At 43.3% G+C, this 20,336-nt stretch overlaps 2 protein-coding genes across 5 annotated transcripts in view; both read left to right on the top strand.

Moving 5' to 3' along the window:
• The first annotated feature begins 4,400 nt into the window (after positions 1–4,400).
• On the top strand, positions 4,401–14,878 carry SEC13 (SEC13 homolog, nuclear pore and COPII component). Its single transcript, XM_077821104.1, has 9 exons — positions 4,401–4,525; positions 6,341–6,385; positions 7,426–7,541; positions 8,780–8,931; positions 10,312–10,445; positions 11,070–11,203; positions 11,744–11,864; positions 12,811–12,957; positions 14,024–14,878. Exons 1-9 carry the CDS (start codon positions 4,523–4,525, stop codon positions 14,132–14,134), a joined length of 963 nt encoding a protein of 320 aa, XP_077677230.1. The 5' UTR covers positions 4,401–4,522; the 3' UTR covers positions 14,135–14,878.
• The window catches only part of GHRL (ghrelin and obestatin prepropeptide), a 9,735-nt gene continuing 3,967 nt past the window's right edge, over positions 14,569–20,336 (top strand). For all 4 annotated transcript variants that reach the window (XM_077821109.1, XM_077821108.1, XM_077821107.1 and 1 more), the window contains exons 1-2: positions 14,569–14,706; positions 20,168–20,312. In XM_077821109.1, coding sequence (XP_077677235.1) covers positions 20,205–20,312 — 108 coding nt within the window. In that variant the 5' untranslated portion in view covers positions 14,569–14,706; positions 20,168–20,204. The remainder of the gene's footprint in view (positions 14,707–20,167; positions 20,313–20,336) is intronic.

Raw genomic sequence — 20,336 nt, 5'->3', positions numbered from 1 at the left:
GATGCACTGCTCAGTTCCTCTAATTACCTCCTAATAGATCATCTTCTTCACTAATAAGTTGTCCAGAATAAAGGAGCACTGCTTTCAGCAATCTACAGTCATGTTACACTTTCCCTGCAGGGCTGCAGATTAATGTAAATGGGTCTTTTTGACTTTTACAGCTCGTGGGGTACAATATAAGCTCTTAGATAGCATTTTTCATCTGAAGATCCAAAAGCACTTTACAAAGGAAAATAAGTATAATTCTCAACACTTTACACATGGAGAAATTGAGACAGAGAAACATTAAATGACTTACCCAAATTCCCCAAGTTGACCAGTGCGAATACCAGGATTAGAAGTGCCTAACTCCCAGTCCATTGGCCTCCCCACTAGACTGCACTGTCTCCTAGGGGCAAGGACTATTCTGCAAACATCATCTTAAGGTCCCACTGTTGTATCTTAAGTTGCTAAGTAGTTGCATCTTACCCCTTCACATCCGTCAGAGACCTTCCCTCCTTTTAACTGATAACACAAAACATTCCCCCTCCCCTACAAAAGGATTTCTGTTATGACTGTTATTTGCCCCCACATTTATTTCTTCTTCCATATATATATTTTTGGTGTTAGATGCTGTTAGCCGACGGCCAAGGATGTTTGGTGAGGTGCCAGCTATGCCCGTTTATACCATCCGTGACTTTAACCGCTAGGACGCACTGTCCCTTCGCGGCGGGCAGCCCGGGCTAGGCTGACGGATGCCCCAAGGTCCTAACCACCCGTGACTTTAACTGCTAGAGCTCAGAGCTCCTTCGCAGCGGGCAGCCAGGATTGACTGACAGGTGCCCCAAGAGTTTGCCCCGTGGAGGCGGCACAACTCAACGCTAGGCTCTTAGTACTCTCACCTAATGGCCAGGCTTTAGAGCCAAAACGGCTGAGGTTCTTTAATTGTGTTGGCTGCTTTACAGTAAACCAGAGAAAACAAGTCAGGCTTATGCACAAATGGTTACCAAAATTTATTAAGCTAGATTCTAATCATGTGGTTACAAAATTGCTAGTGCCTACTTATTTAAATGTAGAGATGTTACACACACAAACAAGTTACAAAACTGAAGCCACAATCCCAAAGAAAGAAAACAAAGTATAGAGCTCTATTTCAAAATATGTGTACACTAAAGATAGGAGATCAGGTGTGGGTGCTTCTTACCCTCCTTGCATCTCTCGATTCCAGCGGTGCCAAGCCAGGATCGGCCACTCAATTCCGCGGAAAGACGAATAAGGGACAAGGCGTAGGGACCCTCTTAGCTGCAGAAGCCTTGGGAGGCTGTCACTTATCTGACCAGCAGATAGATAGTGAAAAGCACTCAAAAATCATGGTGCTGTAGGTCCCCTACTTATACCTCTGTACTCCTTTATTCTCTTTCTCCTTTCTTATGCCAAATTGAGGCTGGTCTGTCTGGGTGACGCCAGCTTTCGCAAGAGTAGTTTACACTTGCAAGGGAGAGAAACAATAAGTGTCGACTACTGGACATTTCTTTTATCAGGGTAAATATTTTCCCAACTAGGATGTTGGTGTGTGCGCATCACGCTAGTTAGTAGGGGCTAAAAGCCATGTCTGTCACAAGGCCTCTGCCTGCTGTGAGCTTAATCGTTGTATCTGCTCCCAGAGGCACACTGTAGCAGCACACCTGTGCTTTCACAGCTTCAAAGGCTGTGCTGGAATATATGTTAAGTGCCCTGTTCCGGCTTCCTCCTGTGTTTCCAGCAATGCTGGTCTGAGGGGGGGGGAGGGGGGCTGGCTGTCTGGCTACAGATGCCCAGTAACGTTATATTTTATTATAGGAGGGAAGTGATTTTATTATAAATTATTGACCCCCTTCTTGTTATTGCAGTGCTCTGAGCCCTTTGAGAGTAAGGATCAGGATTAAAAATTTAGTTATTATAGCATGACAATCTGTGACCATCTAGGGTTTCACATTTGCAATTATTCTGCACACAATAGTCACAGAAATCCCAATTATTGATTGGTTTGAGACGCAAAAGGGTAAAACTCTGTTTTAAGGACCAGCAGATTTCAAGTTTATTTAGAATCCAGGAGACTTTTCCTCCTGTAAGCTCTGAGCGGCTGCATGGAAGCTCATTGCAGAACTGGGGCCTTACAGGTAGCAATTTTGAGAAGCAATTGGAGCCTTACAGATAGCAATTTTGAGAAGCTAACCTTTCAGATGCTAACTATGGTGTCCTAACAACTGGAAGAAACTTTCAACAGTTATTTAAAAAATTGGGAGTTAAGGGTCTAGTTATATTCATGACTCTCAACCAGTAGTAGAGAATAGGGTGACCACTGACCAGGTGTCTGATTTTCGACCAAAACACCCAGTTCAAAAGGGATCCTGATGGCTCCGGTCAGCACTGCTGACCAGGCCGATGACTGTCTGGTTGGCAGCTCCGCACAGTAGGGCTAGCAGGCTTCCTACTAGCCTTCACACTATGCAGCTCCTGGGAAGCAGCCGGCATGTCCCCCCTCTGACTCCTACGTGTAGGGGCAGCCAGGGAGCACTGCACACTGCCACTGCCCTCGCAGCTCCCATTGGCCAGAAACCGCAGCCAATGGGAGCTGTGTGGGCAGCACCTGCAGACAGGGCAGCGCCTCCATGTAGGAACCAGGACGGCTGCTTCTGGGAGCTGCTTGAGGTATGGGCCTCCTGGAGCCTGCACCCCTGACCCCTTCCTGGGCCCCAACCTCTGCCCCAGCCCTGATCCCCCTTCTGCCCTCCAAACCCCTCAGTCCCAGCACAGAGCACCCTCCTGCATCCCAAACCCCTCATGCCCACCCCAGAGCCCATACCCCCAGCTGGAGCCCCCTCCAAACCCCAGCTCTGATCCCGCCCCCGCCCGCCAAACCCCTCAGTTCTAGCCCAGAGCACCCTCCTGCACCTCAAACCCCTCATCCCAGCCCCACCCCAAAGCCCACACCCCCAGCTGGTGTCCTCACCCCCCCCCACCCCAATCCTCTGCCCCTTCCCAGAGCCCCCTCCTGCACCCTGAACCCCTCATTTCTGGCCCCACCCCAGAACTCACATCCAGAGCCCATACCTCCTCCCAATCCCCTGCCTGAGCCCGGAGCCCCCTCCCATACTCCAAACCCCTCGGTCCACCTCTCAGCCCCCTCTTACACCCCAAACTCATCATCCCTGGCTCCACTCCAGAGCCCTCACTCCCAGCCAGACCCTCACTCCCTCTCACACTCCAGCCCCCTGAGCCAGCCAGGTGAAAATGAGCAAGTGAGTGAGGGTGGGGAGAGCGAGTGACAGAGAGAGGAGGTGATGGAGCGAGTGGGGCCTCAGAGAAGGGGCAGGGCATGGGTAGGGCCTCTGAGGAGGGGCGGGTCAAGGGTGTTTGGTTTTGTGGGAGTAGAAAGTTGGTAACCCTATTAGAGAGGCTAGTGGATGCTGGCCAAAGATTAGAAATATTTGGAGCTGGGGTTTTGGTTCAGCTGATTATAAAGATGGGTCCCAAATCCCTATGTTTTTAGCCAGATGTGAACTTCCAATAAGTTTGAGGCTGTTTCAGTTGAGATTCTGGCTTATCTCGAGCAGTATGGCTGAGCCCTGTGCACTGTAACTCACCTGTTAGTTCATACCAGCTCTAACCCACTGGTGCTGCTCTCTCCAAGACATTGAGTTAATGGGAATAGGACAGCAAAACAAGCAGTTTAGGGCTTGCCAGTGTGTTAAATTGTTCCTGATTAACTGTTCTATGGTTCAGCTAAACAGGAACCAGGCATTTTTATTCCAGACTCAGTGTCCACAGCTGGAGTTAATCAGGAACAACTCCCTGGGGTAGGGCTGCCACCTGTCTGGTTTTTGACTTCTGTGTCTGGGTAATGTAGTAGGCAAGCCCTTTAATCTGGGTAAAAGGGCAGCTGCCTGAGGTGGCTAGTCCGTTTTAAAGGCGAAATGGAAAATCTAGCAGGAGTTGCTATTTGGCCCCCTGGGAAGTTTGGGGTCACTGCGTGGGCTGTTTTCGGAATGAATGAGATTCCCCCTGGATGAAGTGAGCTGTAGCTCACGAAAGCTTATGCTCAAATAAATTGACTCGTCTCTAAGGTGCCACAAGTCCTCCTTTTCTTTTTGCCCCCTCCCTTGGTGTCATTAACTTAATACTGGAGAGTGGTATGCTCCCCACAGGCTAGAGAGCAACGGGCGCTGGAGGAGCTAGGCCTGCCCGCAGGCCGCACTGAGCTGCGAGGGCAAGGCGGCAGGACAGGTTTTGAGCGCAGCAGGGCCTGAGAGCTGGCAGTGGGTAAGGAAGCCCATCCCGCAGCGGTGAGTGACCGCACGGAGCAGGACGTGTGGGCGAGCTGGGCCTGAGCGGCAGGCGGAACCTTGGCGTGACGGGAAGAAGAGCGTGGGGCTCATGTTCCCGACCGGGGTGGCTTCATCGCCGGACCGGGAGCTGCCACGTCTGAGAACCGCCGGCTACAGCCGCAGGAACCCGGCCCGGCCTAGCCCGCAGCCAGAGCAGCGTTAGCGCCGCCGCCGTCATGGTAAGGTTCCCGCGAGCGGCTGATTTCCACCGGGAGGGAGACAGTGCCCCAGGGCCTCGACCTCCCTGTATCTGCGCGGGCCGATCAGGTCCATCCCGGGGCCCCTGCCTGCCCCGCGCTTCCCGCGGGACGGGCCCTTCTCGCCTCCCCCGCGGCCACTGGCGGGGGGTGTCTTCCCCGCTTTCACACTGGCCCGAAGTGAGGACGCGCCCCTCGCTTCCTCGTCAGCCGTAGGCTCGAGAGCTCCCACCTGCAGGGCCCTGGCCGGGTGATGTCTCCATGCCCCAGCAGCTCCGGTTCAGTAGTTCCCCTGCCCCCTTTACCCTGTTGTGTGATGGGTAGCAAATCAGAAACGTCGCGGGAGTAGAGTGTAGGATAGAGAAGATAAATCTTTTGTTTGAAGAGGCAGCAGCAGTGTAGCCCCAGCGGCTGCTGCTCGTGGCTGTTCCACAAGCTACAGTGCCTCCTTGGAAGATACATAAGCTTTAACAGCCCCATTGGGCTTTGACATGTGATACATGCCTGCTATGTACCTAAGACTTGATCGGCATTACCAGCTTATGTTGCTATAACCATGTCGCTCAAGGGCGTGGAAAATCCACACCTCTGAGTGACGTAGTTATACTGACCTAACCCCCATTGTAGACCCTGCTATGCCGGCAGGAGGGCTTCTCCCATTGACATAGCTCCTGCCTTTCGCTTAGGTGGATTAACTATGCCAACAGTAGCAGCTCTCCTGTTGGCATAGTCATGTCTTCACTGAAATGCAGCAGCTGCACTGGTTCAGCACTGTAAGTGTAGACACGTCCTTGTATAGCGCTTTACACCCTGGGGGTGTTTGGTATCATTAACCCTGTTTCACAGACTGGAGAACTGTACTTTACAGGTGAGGCACAGAGAGGTGAAGTGACTTCTTTGTAGCCTGTTTGTCTGAATTGGAGTAAAAACTCTGGAGCTCCGGCCCCTTATTTTAGCTGCTGCCTAGTGGTCTTGTTGCCTTCTTACAAAGGGACTGTTAGCAAGATGCAGAATAGATGCAAAAAGGCTGTCCCTGCCAACCAAACAGGATTCGTTGGTATTCTGAAGTGAGCAGTGCCAGGTGAATGAAGTCAGAATGTGGGGAAGTTATGCATTCTGAATGTCTGGTGAGGGTATTCTCTTGTCCTTCATCCCCAAAAAGTTTACTAGGGGGACTGAACAGTTCAAGGGATTGATGGGTACAATCCTTTACTTCTGCATTGCTTCATCAAGTCTAGTCTGGCTAAGGAGCTGAAATAACTAGGAGCTGATGCCTGTTCAGGTGGGTCCTGTGAAATGAGTTAGGTTTCAGTCCAGTTTCCAATCTCTTTGCACTGACACACATTTGTTGACAGCCTCAGCAAAGACTAGTCAGGGAGATCAAGCTGTCCTTCCTTCTCTAGATGTGATTCTTCCAGGACAGAGGCTAAAAATATTGATAGGGTACTGTGTGGAGGATTGCATTGCCAGGGCCTGGGCTTTCACTCTTTTTCTTAAATAAAAGAGAGGACTTCATTCTCTGTGGAGGGCCAAGTCAGTGCCAAATTCACTTACCAAAACCCAGAACAAAGCATGCCTATTTGTACTTTTTCCACCTTAACAACATTTGCAAAGATAAACTAAGATTGACCTGAAATGAAGTTCTTATTGAATGGAAATGGGTTATATCCTTAGTGAAGCATAGGTGATTACATCTTACCTAGGTATTTTAATATAAATTTGCCTCTGGTTAAACTAGGAAGTTTCTGTCTCCAGGTTGGCATCTGCACTAAATATAAATTATTTTTCCCCACCCAGGTGTCAGTAATTAACACTGTGGACACCTCTCATGAGGACATGATTGTAAGTATTTTAGTTTTTAAAATAAAAACTGAGGGTTTTTTTCTTCAGTAGAGCAAAACTGTTTTAATTTTGTTTTTTTTTAAGTGTAGTAGTGGGGAAAATTCTGCTCCCAGTTACCTGTGCAATCCCAATGACTTCAATGAGGTTATCCTTAAGGCACCTCCTAGTGACAGCTTGAGTGAGCGTGTAGTAGAGGTAAGGGGATGTGTTACAGCTTTGGATGGAAGAAAGCAAAAGCCTTGAAAGCTGTTAAGCCTATTTCATTTGGTGATGGCTAGGGAAGTTGAGCTGGTTGAGGAAGGAGAAACAATTAAGAGCTCTCATTGTAATGTCTGGGACCTGCTGCTGTGAAACAAAAAAAAAACCCCAACCCTAAGAACGTAGGCTGTTGCTTAGAGAACTTGGAAGAATGAAATTGAGGAGGATTAATGTGTGCATGCCTACTTAGATAGGGAGTATAATGGCACTTCAGAATGTGAGTCTTCCACTGAAAATACAAAGGGCCTTTTCTTGATAACTCTGCACTTCTTTGGTGCTTTATATGGAAGGATCTCAAAATGACTTACAAACATTGATTAATGAAGCCTCTGGATACACAGGTGAGGTAGGTCAGTATTCTTTTATTTTACAAAGAGGAAAGCTGAAATAAATAAAATTAAGCAACTTGCGCAGGGCTAGAGAGTCAGTGGCAGAGAATGAACCCCAGAGTACCAGCTTCCTGTCTCTTGCTATAACTACTAGACACTACTACTTTTTACTATAGTGGAATGATATACCCAAGTCATAGAGAAGTGTAAAATACTTTTAATATCTGTATTTTAATAGCTAACTCTTTTGAGAAAATAAGAAAATATCTCTGGGAAATGAAATTATTTATATGAATAAGATCATTTATAAGCTAGCTAACCTTTTTATCCTACTGCTCTGACTTGGTAAACAGTTCACAATTGTTACAGCTACTTTTAAAGCATAAAATCCATAGTATTTATTAATGCAGCAAGAGTATGCAGATGTTAATGGAAGTCTCTGTTACCTTCCAGCATGATGCTCAGATGGATTATTATGGTACTCGATTAGCAACCTGCTCCTCTGACAGATCTGTAAAAATCTTTGATGTAAGGAATGGAGGGCAGATCCTCATAGCTGACCTGAGAGGGTGAGTACATTAAATGAAAAATAATCTCATGTAACTAATCAATGGATTATTGGCATGACAATGTCTGGTGGGATGATATGGGAATCATTATTATTATTTATGCAGGATATTATCACAACACTAATGAACCATAAATTCCTTTATTAAATCAAAAGACCAAATGTTATTTATACAGTTGCTCCAAACATGCCTAAAAAGTGTAAATAATAAGCAGCTTACCACATCCAAACAGTAACAAAACATTTATAAGCATTTGATCAAAATTCTTACAAATGGGCTAAACCCAGTGGGACTTAGACCCATATTGGTTGGCTCCAGCATGGTCAGGCAGGTATTAGTAATGGAACGCTTTGAGTTTACTTTTTATACCCTTTAACAAACAAGAGGTGTCACTGCCAAGTACTGACTTCAGCTAAAAAAAACAATTTGAGACAGTTCACCCTTATTTTCTAGTCTTAATCCAGAGAAGATTTACAGCCTTTCCTCTCTACCGCTGACAAACAGGTTTTTGTTTTGTTTTTCTCCTTTGCACCTGGGGTCACACAGGCCCTAATTTTTGAACTAACATTGGCATGTGGGGTGAGAAGATCTGCGTTGGCTTTTAGGACAGGTTCTGTTCGTCTTATTGCATCAGACATCCTCTGTACTTCATTGCTTCTGGCCTTATAATTAATTTCTTTCATGCTCTTTCTTTTACTTGCTAGTTAGGCCTTTCTTTACAACACATTTCTTTAACCAGACTTAAGCTAACTTTTTAATTTTCTAATTTTATATTTATTCTACAGGTGTGTGTTTTTTTTTAAATGATGTGCATAATAATTCACACCTGCACTATGCAGTGTGCACTATAGATTCCTCCTGGGAAGTAGTTACTCTGGCTGGCTGTCTTTAAACTTTCCTTGTATTACTGTGAGTGGAGAAAGCAAGCAAATTAAAAATAACTTGATGCTTTTCAATCTTGACATCTCTGGTATTCTAGAAATAAATATGCACTCTTAGTAGCTAGTGTGTGAATGAATATTTGGGATTTTATCTTAACCATTGCATCCAAGTTGCACCCTTCATTGCTCTCCCACTTTCATCTTGACACTACAAAAGTGTCTGGTGGTCATTATTTGTGAGGGGGGAAAAATTGCTTTGCAATTTGCCTGCTGTGAAACAGGCAAGATTGAAAGAGGTTTCTCCTCTTCAAATGCCATGCTTTCCTTATCTTTCCCAACTACTGTTGTTTCTTATAGCCATGAAGGTCCTGTGTGGCAAGTTGCCTGGGCTCATCCCATGTATGGAAATATTCTGGCCTCGTGTTCCTACGACAGGAAAGTTATTGTCTGGAAGGAAGAAAATGGCACTTGGGAAAAGACATATGAGTACACTGGGCATGACTCCTCGGGTACGTGGAGTGTTCTAACCGTGTAAATGGGCAGAGGAGATCTAGTTGTATCTTAATCTTTTTGCTCATCTGTCATATAACAATGTGTGTGTTTGACAGTCTTGGGTGTTGGAAGGTGACTGGGGTTTAAAATTTTAATGTCATTTTTATTAAATAAGGGGGGGAAAGGACCATTTCATAAAATACCATCTTAAACTGGCATGGAGAAGAGTTCTACAATATAGTGCTTCCTTCCCTATGTGGCCAATCTCGGGCTTGATAGTTCATTATATATAACATGAACATCATATGAAGGGCATTGTATGCTATGAAATGTGTCACAACAATGGATACCTAACTGAACAAGCTTACAGGCATATCATGCTAGATGGGTATAATACAGCACGCTACAAACAGAATGGTATATGGTCACTATAGCGGGAATGCTTTCAGAGTAGGTGGGGTTGGTTTACAGTGCTGTTATTTTTTTTTATAAAGAGGCTGTTCTGTGAGAGTGGCAGGCCTTTCTGGATCATCGGTCTCCCTTTTAAAAAAAAAAACAAAAAACCCCACAGGACCCTGGGTTGCTGTGCTCAGCCTCCTGAGGAAGAGTGGAAAAGATGTAGGCGCCCCATCCTGCTGCTTCATGTGTTGTCAGCTTAGCTTGAGTAAGGACTGCTGTATCAGGTCTTTGGTGTGTACGTCTCTCTTTATTGGGCCAACTGAGCTGCTGTTGGATAGCACGAGATACTTGCTTCTAGGGCTGAGCCTGACTGAAGGTTTAAGATTCCAATTCTTTAACAGAATATGACTGTAGACTTACAAAAACTACAAATAAGTGCATTTTGTGGTGTTGGGGGCATTTTTGGCTGAAGAAGTCTCTGTGCACACATCCATCACCTCCCCCTAGGGATCATCACAAGAAGTTTGTGGCAAGGGGTCACACTATTTGTGTACTGGCCAGAATCTCTCAAGTACTCTTCTCTGCCAACACTGAACACAGTCTCTGCATCACTCCCATTCCTGGTAGGAAGGAACAGGGTTTTGGAACCTGAAGACCATAATTATGCACAGTAGTATGCTGTGCTCCCATTAAGTACTCACCTGGCACAAATGAATATGGTTTAAAGCAAAATAGCTGTTCGTTTTTCCTCTGAATCTGATGTTGATGCCTATAACTCAGTTCCTGGCTCTGTTCTGGGGGTCTCAGCTGTCACAGAAGAAACTCAGGATTTCAAACTATTCTTAAAAATGCTGCAGGTATTTTATTATCTTCAATAAGGACCCTTAAGCTGATTAAAAAGGTAACTTACTTCATCTTAGTGCCTTACTTGTGGCTTCCAAAGTGTCATACCAGTCAGTCACCAGGGAGTAATCCAATCTTCAATATGTTTCTGACAGTGAATTCCGTCTGCTGGGCACCACATGACTATGGCTTGATCCTCGCCTGCGGGAGCTCTGATGGGGCCATTTCATTGTTGAGCTACACAGGCGATGGGCAGTGGGAAATCAAAAAGATCAGCAATGCGCATACTGTAAGTGTATTTCTATAGCTCCGTGAACATGTACGTTGCTGCCTCAAAGGGCTTACAGTCTAAGTCAAGACAGAGAACAGTGAAGTGACACACACTTGGAGAGGAGGTTTCCCAAGATGAAACATGACAGAGTTTTTGTTAAAAGTAAAATATAAGTGGGAAGCTGTTGTACATTGTGGACAGTAAAATAGAATGGAAATGAGAGATGACTGCAGTGCCAGGTCTGCCCTGTGACCTCAAATGCTGCCTTTAACAATAATCATTCAAAGCTGCAGCACTGTGCAGCTTTACCTTGTCTTAGTAAAAACAGAAGTTGATTTATGTAGCCACTTGCATGTGAAAGGTGTAGTTTTTGTCCACTAAACTTTTTTTCCCCTCCCCCTCTCTGCCCTCCTGGCCTTCTCAGTAACTGTTGTGCTGTTGTGTTGTGTTTGAGACTAGACCATATCTGGTCTGCTTGCTCATCAGATCTCAATACAGCATTGTGTAGGAAACTTAGGTTCAGGAGTCATCCCTGGATGCTTGCTGCCCTGGAGCAGTATGGAAGGTAGAGATAGTATCTCTTGTAACCCCAGCATCTTTAAAGAGTAAGAAATCTAACAGTGAAATTCTGTTCTTGCACAGATCGGCTGTAATGCTGTTAGCTGGGCCCCTGCAGTTGTACCAGGAAGCCTTATAGACCAGCCATCTGGCCAAAAACCAAATTACATCAAAAGATTTGCATCGGGTGGCTGTGACAACCTCATCAAGATTTGGAAGTAAGCATCCCCGCTGTCTGAATTAGAGACTTTGTTTCTTTCCTCTTCCTGTAAAAGGGAACAGTTTCTTTGCTGATCTCCCAAATAACCTTTATATGCCATCGTTGGTATCTCATATAACGTTTTAAATAATTCCATGTTGCCTTCCATGCTTTAAAAGGTTTTCTCTTAACAGTTCCATGACTTTTGCATCCTATTGCATTTATTATGGTGGTTAAAACTCAACACAATCCTGCTTCACTTTATATTTTGAGAAGCAAATATACTTTGAACTGGCTGTGCCTGAAGTTGTTGGAATATAATTCCAACTCTCTTGAGCCAAGAGGTGTACAGACCATGGAAACTGAATTCTCGTCACTAGAGCAACTGTCCCTTCAAGTCAGGTCTGTGTTATACTGAGGAGGAGAAGAAGGGGATGTCTGCTGCCAGCATTATGGATAAATCCGACACCCTCTCAGGAGTATTGAATACATTCCAAAATGGGAGGGGTTGTTGCTGCTGCTCCTTTCTTTGCATGAATATGTCTTACAATCTCTTCAGAGAGGAAGATGGCCAGTGGAAGGAAGAACAGAAGCTGGAGGCTCACAGTGACTGGGTCCGAGATGTAGCCTGGGCTCCCTCCATAGGTTTGCCAACAAGTACCATTGCCAGCTGTTCACAGGTAAGACACTCATCCGTGAGAAACATGCTGGCTCTGACACTGCCCCCCACTTCAAGATTGCTGTGCTGTATGAAAGGTAATCAAGTAGGAGAGATAATGCAGCTTTTTCAGCTCTAACCAGTCATCATGCCAATCCATTGTTCTAGGATGTTGTGCCCCATCTGTACTTAGCTGTCCTAGGCTTCCACTACTTCCCTTAAGAAATTTCTACAGAGTTTGAGCTCAGATGCTTAACAGACGTAATATTTGACGAGAGTGAAGGAGTAGATCAGTGCAGCAAAGACAGCCATTTGATAGAGAAAGGAAAAGTGGGTACAGGAGTCCCATTATGAAGTGTGGTTCTAAGCTGAAAAGCTCTTAATGACTTGGGATCTAACTTGCCCATTTCACAAATAAAAATATTTTTTCCCTAATTGCTAGCCCTGCAAACAACCTGAGATTTGAGGGTCCAGTCCTCCTTTCAGGTTCCTATAGCCTCAGCAGTAATAAAGATTCTCCAGTTGGTATTTATTGAACAGTTCCACTGCTGTATGTGCCAGAGAAGAACTAGCTCGCTCTTGTGTGGCAGTGTTGGCTTTGTAAGACTGGCAGAATAAAAAGTAACGAGAACATATTAATGGCAGAAAATTCAGCTGATGTGACCCAGAATGCTCAGAGAGCAGATCTCTTGAGGAGGGATATGTCAATATCTATATAGCTACTTTTTTGACCCGAACGGCACTTTAATGTTTCTGCATTTTTCATTTAGACCTCTTAGAAAAACCAAACCTGTCCAGCACTGTTGTCGTCATGGTGTTTTTAAACAATTGCACATAAAATGACTTACAGATTATGTTGTTGCTGCTTTTTGAAGTGAGCAGAGTGCAGCTATAAAGCCCAGATAATCTTGTTTCAGTATTGCAATATGCCACCATTGGTTCTACAGACTTGTTTTGCTTTTTCTCAGGATGGCAGAGTGTTCATCTGGACTTGTGATGATGCCTCTGGAAATTCATGGTCACCAAAATTGCTGCACAAGTTCAATGATGTAGTCTGGCACGTTAGCTGGTCTATTACTGCAAACATTCTTGCTGTGTCAGGAGGAGACAACAAAGTGAGTGCTGTGGCTTGAACTTTGCCTGTGGCTCTTCTCAGTAGAGCTAACTGATGGAGCACAATGCTAACTTAAGCTCTGAACTGTTAGGTGCTTTTCCAAATTCTCAGTTGAGCCATATCAAGAACATGACTTCTGGTGTAGGCTCCAGTCCAGCATGAAGGGCTTTCTTCATTCTTGTCTCTAGTGGATGTACAAGCCAGTTCTCTTAACAAAATACTTTAAAGGCAATTTGAAAATAAGATTCTGTTTCTTTCAGTGAGAGAGTTAAACACCTGATTTTTAAAACACTAAAGAGCTAAATTTTTTTGGAGTATTTTGAAAAATACAATCCTTCCAGTGTACATTCACTTTAAGTAGGGGTGTAGTTAGTTAGAATTTATTCTGGAGAATTGCACTGTCCAGATTCTGCTGGTCAGTTAACCAGCTACCCTGACTTAACTGAGATGGTCAGCAATAGCATCACACAGAGAGGACTACCTTGATCTGGGAATTCAGTCTCTTGTATTAGGTTTCCTTTTTCACATTACCAGTCACACGTGAATCTAAGTGAGGTATTTTAAGTCTGTCTTCCTATCTTCAAACCTCCTTATCCTAAGTATTCTAGTGCTACCTATTTCTTGTACATTACCTTTCCTGTTCTCTTCATCAGAAAGGCCAAACTCCTGTTCAACTACTTAGGACTGACAAACTGCAGTGCTTTCTGGGGTATGGAAATTAGAATTGCGGTCCAGTATTGTTTGATGGCAGTGGAATCAGTTAGTGTCTTATGTAGGATATTAACATATCATCCCTTCCTTGTGCAGTTATAACTGTCAGAACTTATGAATTAGGATGTCAGTCATTGTCTGGGTTGAGAGCATTATGAAGAACCTTTTATCATTAGGCGTGATCATATGAAGAGATGACTGGACTCAGCAATATGCAGAGGTGTTTTTAAAAAGTGTATGAAACGAACAATGGTGGGGAAAAACCATGTGGTGTACAGTGAACTCCAAAAGAAGGGAGGGGAAGAGTACTGGTATTTTACTAAGGCTAATACTTCTCCTTCCTGATCTGTTTTCAGGTCACTTTATGGAAGGAATCAGTAGACGGACTGTGGGTGTGCATCAGCGATGTCAATAAGGGCCAAGGAGCAGTGTCTGCTATTACAGAGGGTCAGCAGAACGAACAATGACAGATGGATTTAATAGCACACTAGTTGCAATGCAAGGAGATTAATCACTTAACATGATTTATATGACCCTTCTAGATATATGAAAATCTGATGAACATCCTGTAACCGTTAATGGTAAAAGCTACAAACGCAGTATTGATCATCAGCCTTAATGTCAGTTTTCTGAAATTGAAGATGAACTGTAGAGCGAAATATTGTGCCCTATGCAGTTCCTTTCTGATGTGTAATCAGAACCTCCCTTCCTCTACATGATCAGGGTCTGACTTGTTCTTTTTGCTGGAGGACTTTGGTTAACTCAACTGAGGACATCACAGATAAGTACTGAAACTTGAGCTGTGGCTCTCCTGGTGGAAAGGCTCTGACCAAGGCTCAACATCCCCTTCTTCAGAGGAGGGCTCGGAGAGCTTTCAGCTTGAGCTGTGCTCTCCCCACTCAAGTACCCTAAAGACTTGCCAGAGTCCTTCACCAAAAAAGAATCCGATCCTGATACCTAGTGAAAACAACTTGGGGGTAAGACGAAGGACCACACAGAGACTACCTTCATATGGAAAGGAGCAGCGAAGTGTACAAAGGTATTATTGCTTTACAATTTGCCTTTACATTTGGTTGAAAGTTCTTATTTAAAAATTTCCCAAATCTTCAAAGCTATTAATTTTAAACTATTTCTTTTTTAGACACTTGTGTACTGTACCTCAGGTGTTTTTTGGTTTCAATAAAAATGGAATAAAGTCCTATTGGTTACAACCCTGGTGTTCTGTGCTAACTCCTGAGAAATATGTAGCTCTCATAATCAGCAAATCTCAAAGCTCTTTACAAAGGAAGTCAGTATTATTATCCCCATTTCACAAATAGGGAAACAGAGGCACAAGTTGGGGAAGTGACCTGCCCCAGGTCACCCAGCAGGCCAGTGGCAGAACCAGGACTAGAACCCAGCTCTCCTCAGTTGCAGTACTCTTTTTGACTAGGCCACCCAGCCTTTTGTTTGCAGTGGTTTTACCATGAGTGTCTATCCAGTGTCCAGTTAGCCATTCCCCACTACTGTTCCTTTCTTTTGCAAAAAAACCCCCTCAGATTTGTGACCAGCAGTAACATCAGGTGGCTGCTGGAGACCCTTCCTGATGTGCCCAAGGGCATATGCTGTACTGCCCTTAATAACTGGGGGACTGTGGCAGTTCTGATAAAGCCTTGAGCAAGGAACTGGAATAAAACTTGTTCTCTTGGCATGCTCTAGTGCAGCTATCAGCATTGGGTATCTCGCCCTACTAGTATTATCTTCTCTGGTCTTCACTTGATGTAATGTGGGTCATCAGGGGAGAAAGCACTAAGAAGAAAACTCAACAACTAAAGCTTGCTCACCTGGCTTTGGTTAAAACCCTAACCCTTTGCTGGAGTGAAGTATATTTTATCATCACACAAGTTTCATTATGGATATTTTCACATGAAAAAGTTGAGAGCAGTTTTCATACCCTTTCTCCATCACCAAGAGGTGCTGCGCTAGGTCTTTGAGCTGTATTTCTGATTATAGCGGCCCTGCTTTCTTTACTACTTCCCAATTGCACTGAAAAGACATGGCAGAGAGAGACACTGCACACTTACATAGCTGCGCTGGGGTGTGTAACATTCCTTTTTATGTTTAGCTGCACTGTTGGCATATACAAAGAGAAGAAGCCGAGTTATCTAAGATCAATATTTGCTGGAACATTAGAGATAAAGCCTTTTTAGAAACAGTATAGCAAAGGAGTATTTCCATTTTTAAACTAACACTGACTTATACCCAAAGCTGATGGGAGTGATATTTTTCCTGTGCATGATTTTAAAATACCTTCTTTTTTATGTTGTCTGTTTCTCTGCAAAAACACATGCACTCAGGGTCTGTGCTTCACTCCTCAGGTGTTCAAATGGATTTGTTTCTTAGGAAGCAAACCTTTTTATCCCATAGCCATCACTCCATGGCTTCAGATCCTCTACCATCAATCTTTCCCCGCTAGGATTCTCACCTGCTTATTACAAAAGCATTTTAACCTCTCTACCCAAGCCCCTCACCTAATTAGTAAGTTATTCAGGACCCTTGCCATGGACCATGGCTCCTTACCCAATTAGAAGTGAAAATGTACTGGACTATAAAGCTACCAATTGCAAAGTCTCAAACTATTATTTGTGCTGTGGCTGCCACACAAAACCTTCATAGTCCTGAATTATCCAAAGCAGAGAGTTTGGCAGAAGAAGTTCCTAAGATCCCACAGGTACAAGTACAGAATGAAAGACCCCACAGGGCACCTCTGATTTTCCAGCACCAGGTTTAGAAATGAAAACAAGTTTGCCTTGGTTAATCTTACCATTAGGGGACTTAACAGGCAAGGTGCTTTCTGAGGGAGCTGCTAGGGTCCAGACTGTTTATAGTTTTAAAGGTCACTAGATCTTGAATTGCAAGTACAGGCATTATGTCCCCAACTCAAAGTGTTTAAGACTGTGGTTAAAAACTTATGAATTGTAGATAAAATTAAGCACCTTTAAGTACTTCGCTTGAATTAGAATTTATGGACCAGATCTTCAAAGGCATTTAGGCACTTAACTCCTATTCCTAAATGCCTTTGAAAATCTGGGACTATATGCCAGGGGTGACCAAATTTACTGACCCTCAAGCCACATGTGCTAACCTTCACAAGTTCAAAAGCTGCAAGACATGTACAACCTGCCCTGCAGGGCAGTGCCTACTGGGGTGTAGGACTTCTCCCAGTAGGGCTAAAACCCTGAGACACCCCCCCCCCCCCCCCATATCTGCAAGACAGAAGCCCTTAGCCCCACCATTCTGTTGCAGGCCAGAAGCCCCAAGCTCCCCTGCCAGTCTGGTAGATGGAGAATTGAGGGCATGGGGCAGGAGGGCCCTTAGCAAGCCACACTTTAACTATGAAAGAGCTGCATGTGGCTCATGAGGTGTGGTTTGGCCACACCTGCTATATATTAACAGCTTCTTATCACATCATCTTTAAAAATACACAATTATGTATAGGTGGTTCCAGTTAGAGATGATCAAAAAATGAGGTTTTGTCAAATGTATTTTTTCCTAAGACAAGTGTCATTTGATAAAGTTTATCTATGGAAGACTTCACAACAAAATAAAAAATCCAGCACATGAAAATCAAAATGTTTGAACACAAATAAATGAAATTAAAAATTAAATTATTTTTTTACACTTTTTTCCTGAGGAAGAAGGGGAGGGGAAAAAACTGGTAGTGAGGTGGAAACCTCTCAATCTCCCACCTTCCCCCTCCTGTGGCAGAATGTGAAAAGGACACATTAAAATGAGTTTTGTGACCTTTATTTGTGAAAGTTTGTTTTTGTTTTATATTAAAACCATTACCCATCTTACATATTTTTTGCTGGTGAATTAATTAATGGGGTGATTATTACAAGCAAAACCTAAGTACCTGAGAGAAGTTTTTTAATCAGTCTGTTTAAACTTTTTAGGTTTTAGCCCTATTTAACTCCAGCTTCTGACAAAACACTTGTGAGAAAAGGTCTCCTGGCTTCTCGCAGTCAGAGGTTTAGAGACACCCCGAGCATGAGATTGCATCCCTGCCCATCTTGGATAATAGCCCCTGATGGACCAGTCCTCTATGAACTTTTCTAGTTCATAGAACCTTGTTTGGAACCCTGTTATTCTTTTAGCCACCACAACATCCCATGACAATGAGTTCCACAGATGGAGCATTGTGTGAAAAAGTATTTCCTCATGTTTGTATTAAACCTGTTGCCTATTAATTTTATCAGGTGACCCCTAGTTTTTGTATTCTGGGAAGGATAAACAGTTCTATTTTTCCATACCATTCATGATTTTACCAACCTCTACAATATTCCCCCTTACTCATCTCTTTTCTAAGCAGAGCAGCCCTAATCTTTTTACTCTCTCTTCATAGGGAAGCCATTCCATATCCCTGATCATCTTTGTTCCCTTTCTCTGAACCTTTTCCAGTTTCAGTATATCTTTTGTGAAAGGGAGTGACCAGAACTGGACACAGTGTTGAAGGTGTAGGGACACCATGGATTTACAGTGGCATGATGATATTTTCTGCCTTATTTTCTATCCCTTTCCTCATAGTTCCTAACATTGTTAGTGTTTTTGTCCATGGCTGTGCATTTAGTTCCAGTTTTCAGAGAATGATCCACTATGACTCCAAGATCCCTTTCTTGAGTAGTAACAGCTAAATTAGAACTTGTCATTGGGGAAAAATAATTCCTACTTTATACAATGTGTATTACTTTGCATTTATCAATGTTGAATTTCACAATTCATGTCATTGCCCAGTCACTCAGTTTTGTGATATTGCCATGTAACTTTGGCATCAGCTTTGGACCTATCTTGAATAATTTAGCAGCTGCAATTTTGTCACTTCATTATTCATACCCTTTTCCAGCTTGTTAATGAATACGTAGAACCGCAATGGTCCCAGCAAAGATGCTGTTTCCATTGTGAAAATTGACTATTTAATCCTACCCTTTATTTCCTGTTTTTAAGTAGTTACTGAACCATGAGAGGACCTCCTGTTATCCCATGACTACTTGGTTTCCTTAAGAGCCTTTGGTAAGGGACCTTGTCAAAGGCTTTCTGAAAACCCACCACGGATCAGAATAGTAGTCCAGCTAGTCTAGTATCCCATCTCTGACAGCAGCCAGAATCCTCCAGAAGGCATCTGGGGAATAATCTACCCCCTACACAGGATTCACCTTGATTGCTAGAGGTTAGAGACTGGCTTAAGGTCTGAAGCATGAGATTTACCATCACTTTCAAATTTTTGTCACTAATTATGACAACTCTGTCTATTCTTTATCCCTATAAATATCCAATCCCTTTATCAAATTTAATTAAATTCTGGACCATAATGACTTCCAATGTCAGAGTTCCAGATTAATTACACATTATGTGAAAAAGTATTTCCTTTTATTGATTTGGAATATCCCACCTTTAAATTTAATTGAATGTCCTCTAGTTCTTGTGTTAGGAGATAGAGCTACAGTTCTAGCTCTGTAGTCTCTAAACCATGTGCTTTTATCATATCCCATGTTTCTCCTCAAGAAAGGAGATGAAATCAGTCTTTTCAATTTCTGTTCATGTGAGAGGTTTTACCAGGCCTTGGATTACTATTATTCCTCCTCTCTAAATCCCGTTCCAGTTTTGAAAAAGTAAAAAAGAGACACACCCTCCCACCCCAGCTATCGAGGGCTGAAAGCTGCTTCAAGTTTGACCCCTCCAGCAAAACAAAGCAAGGCAACATTTGATAAGGTAGAACACAGCTAAAGACCACCAGGGGGGAATTTTAAAACAAAACATACAGCTCTCAATTTCATTTTCCATTATAGGTCACAAACATAGCTTCTTTATATCTTAAGATACACTCCATTGAACTATACCAGTCCAAATATGCATAAAAGTATTCTTAGGATAATAAAACACTATTTAATCTTTAAGTAAATGGAAAAGTCTTTAAATTAGGCTCTTTTCTTTAAAGAGTCACTACCCTAGCCCACAGAAAATCTAATGCAGCAACAGATCTATGCATTATTTTCACTTTCTGTTGATTTTGTCACAATGACATGAAAAGAGCGGTTTCCAAGGAATTCCAAATACATGTTGGATTGCATTTGAAAAGGTGTTTTATCACAAAACAAATACTCCAGGCACTATATAAATGCTTAACAGCAGCAGCCATATGATGAACAAGAAATCTCAGGTAGGTAACCTTTGAGACTGCCTTTTTTGTTTTCCTACACACTTCCTCTCTCCTTCAGTTTTATATTTTTCTACTTGTGGAGGGAAATAAGGTAAGTTTCATACAATTTTATTTCTTAATAAAGTAATAAACTCACCTATAAAAGCAGGATCTCTGTAAGACGACCAACTATCTCATATACATGTACCTTTAGTAAACATTACAAATTTATCTGAAATCAGTTTATGAAAAATTGCAGGTTGAATCTGGACTCAAGGAAATAAAAGTGTCAAAAAGCATACTAAGTTGTCCTATCTTTATTAAGTTTTCAGGTTTGATACAGTCTATGCCCAAAGTCACTCATGTTTCTCAGAAGCACTATGCTGGGAATTCTCCTTATCTGCATTCTCTGGACAGAGACTATTTTGGCTGGATCTAGTTTTTTAAGCCCCGAATATCAAAACACACAGGTAAAATTTAGGTATATTTTACTC

This window comes from Eretmochelys imbricata, chromosome 7 (genome assembly GCF_965152235.1).
Source record: "Eretmochelys imbricata isolate rEreImb1 chromosome 7, rEreImb1.hap1, whole genome shotgun sequence".
Taxonomy (NCBI): Eukaryota; Metazoa; Chordata; order Testudines; family Cheloniidae; genus Eretmochelys; species Eretmochelys imbricata.
The sequence above is the reverse complement of the archived record's forward strand: the minus strand, read 5'-3'. Positions and strand labels throughout refer to the sequence as shown.

Bases quoted from the DNA above. Each gene is read 5' to 3' on its own strand.
- SEC13 (XM_077821104.1), top strand. The intron at 8,932-10,311 runs GTACGTGGAGTG...TGTTTCTGACAG, and splicing joins CACTGGGCATGACTCCTCGG to TGAATTCCGTCTGCTGGGCA. The intron at 11,865-12,810 runs GTAAGACACTCA...GCTTTTTCTCAG, and splicing joins CCATTGCCAGCTGTTCACAG to GATGGCAGAGTGTTCATCTG.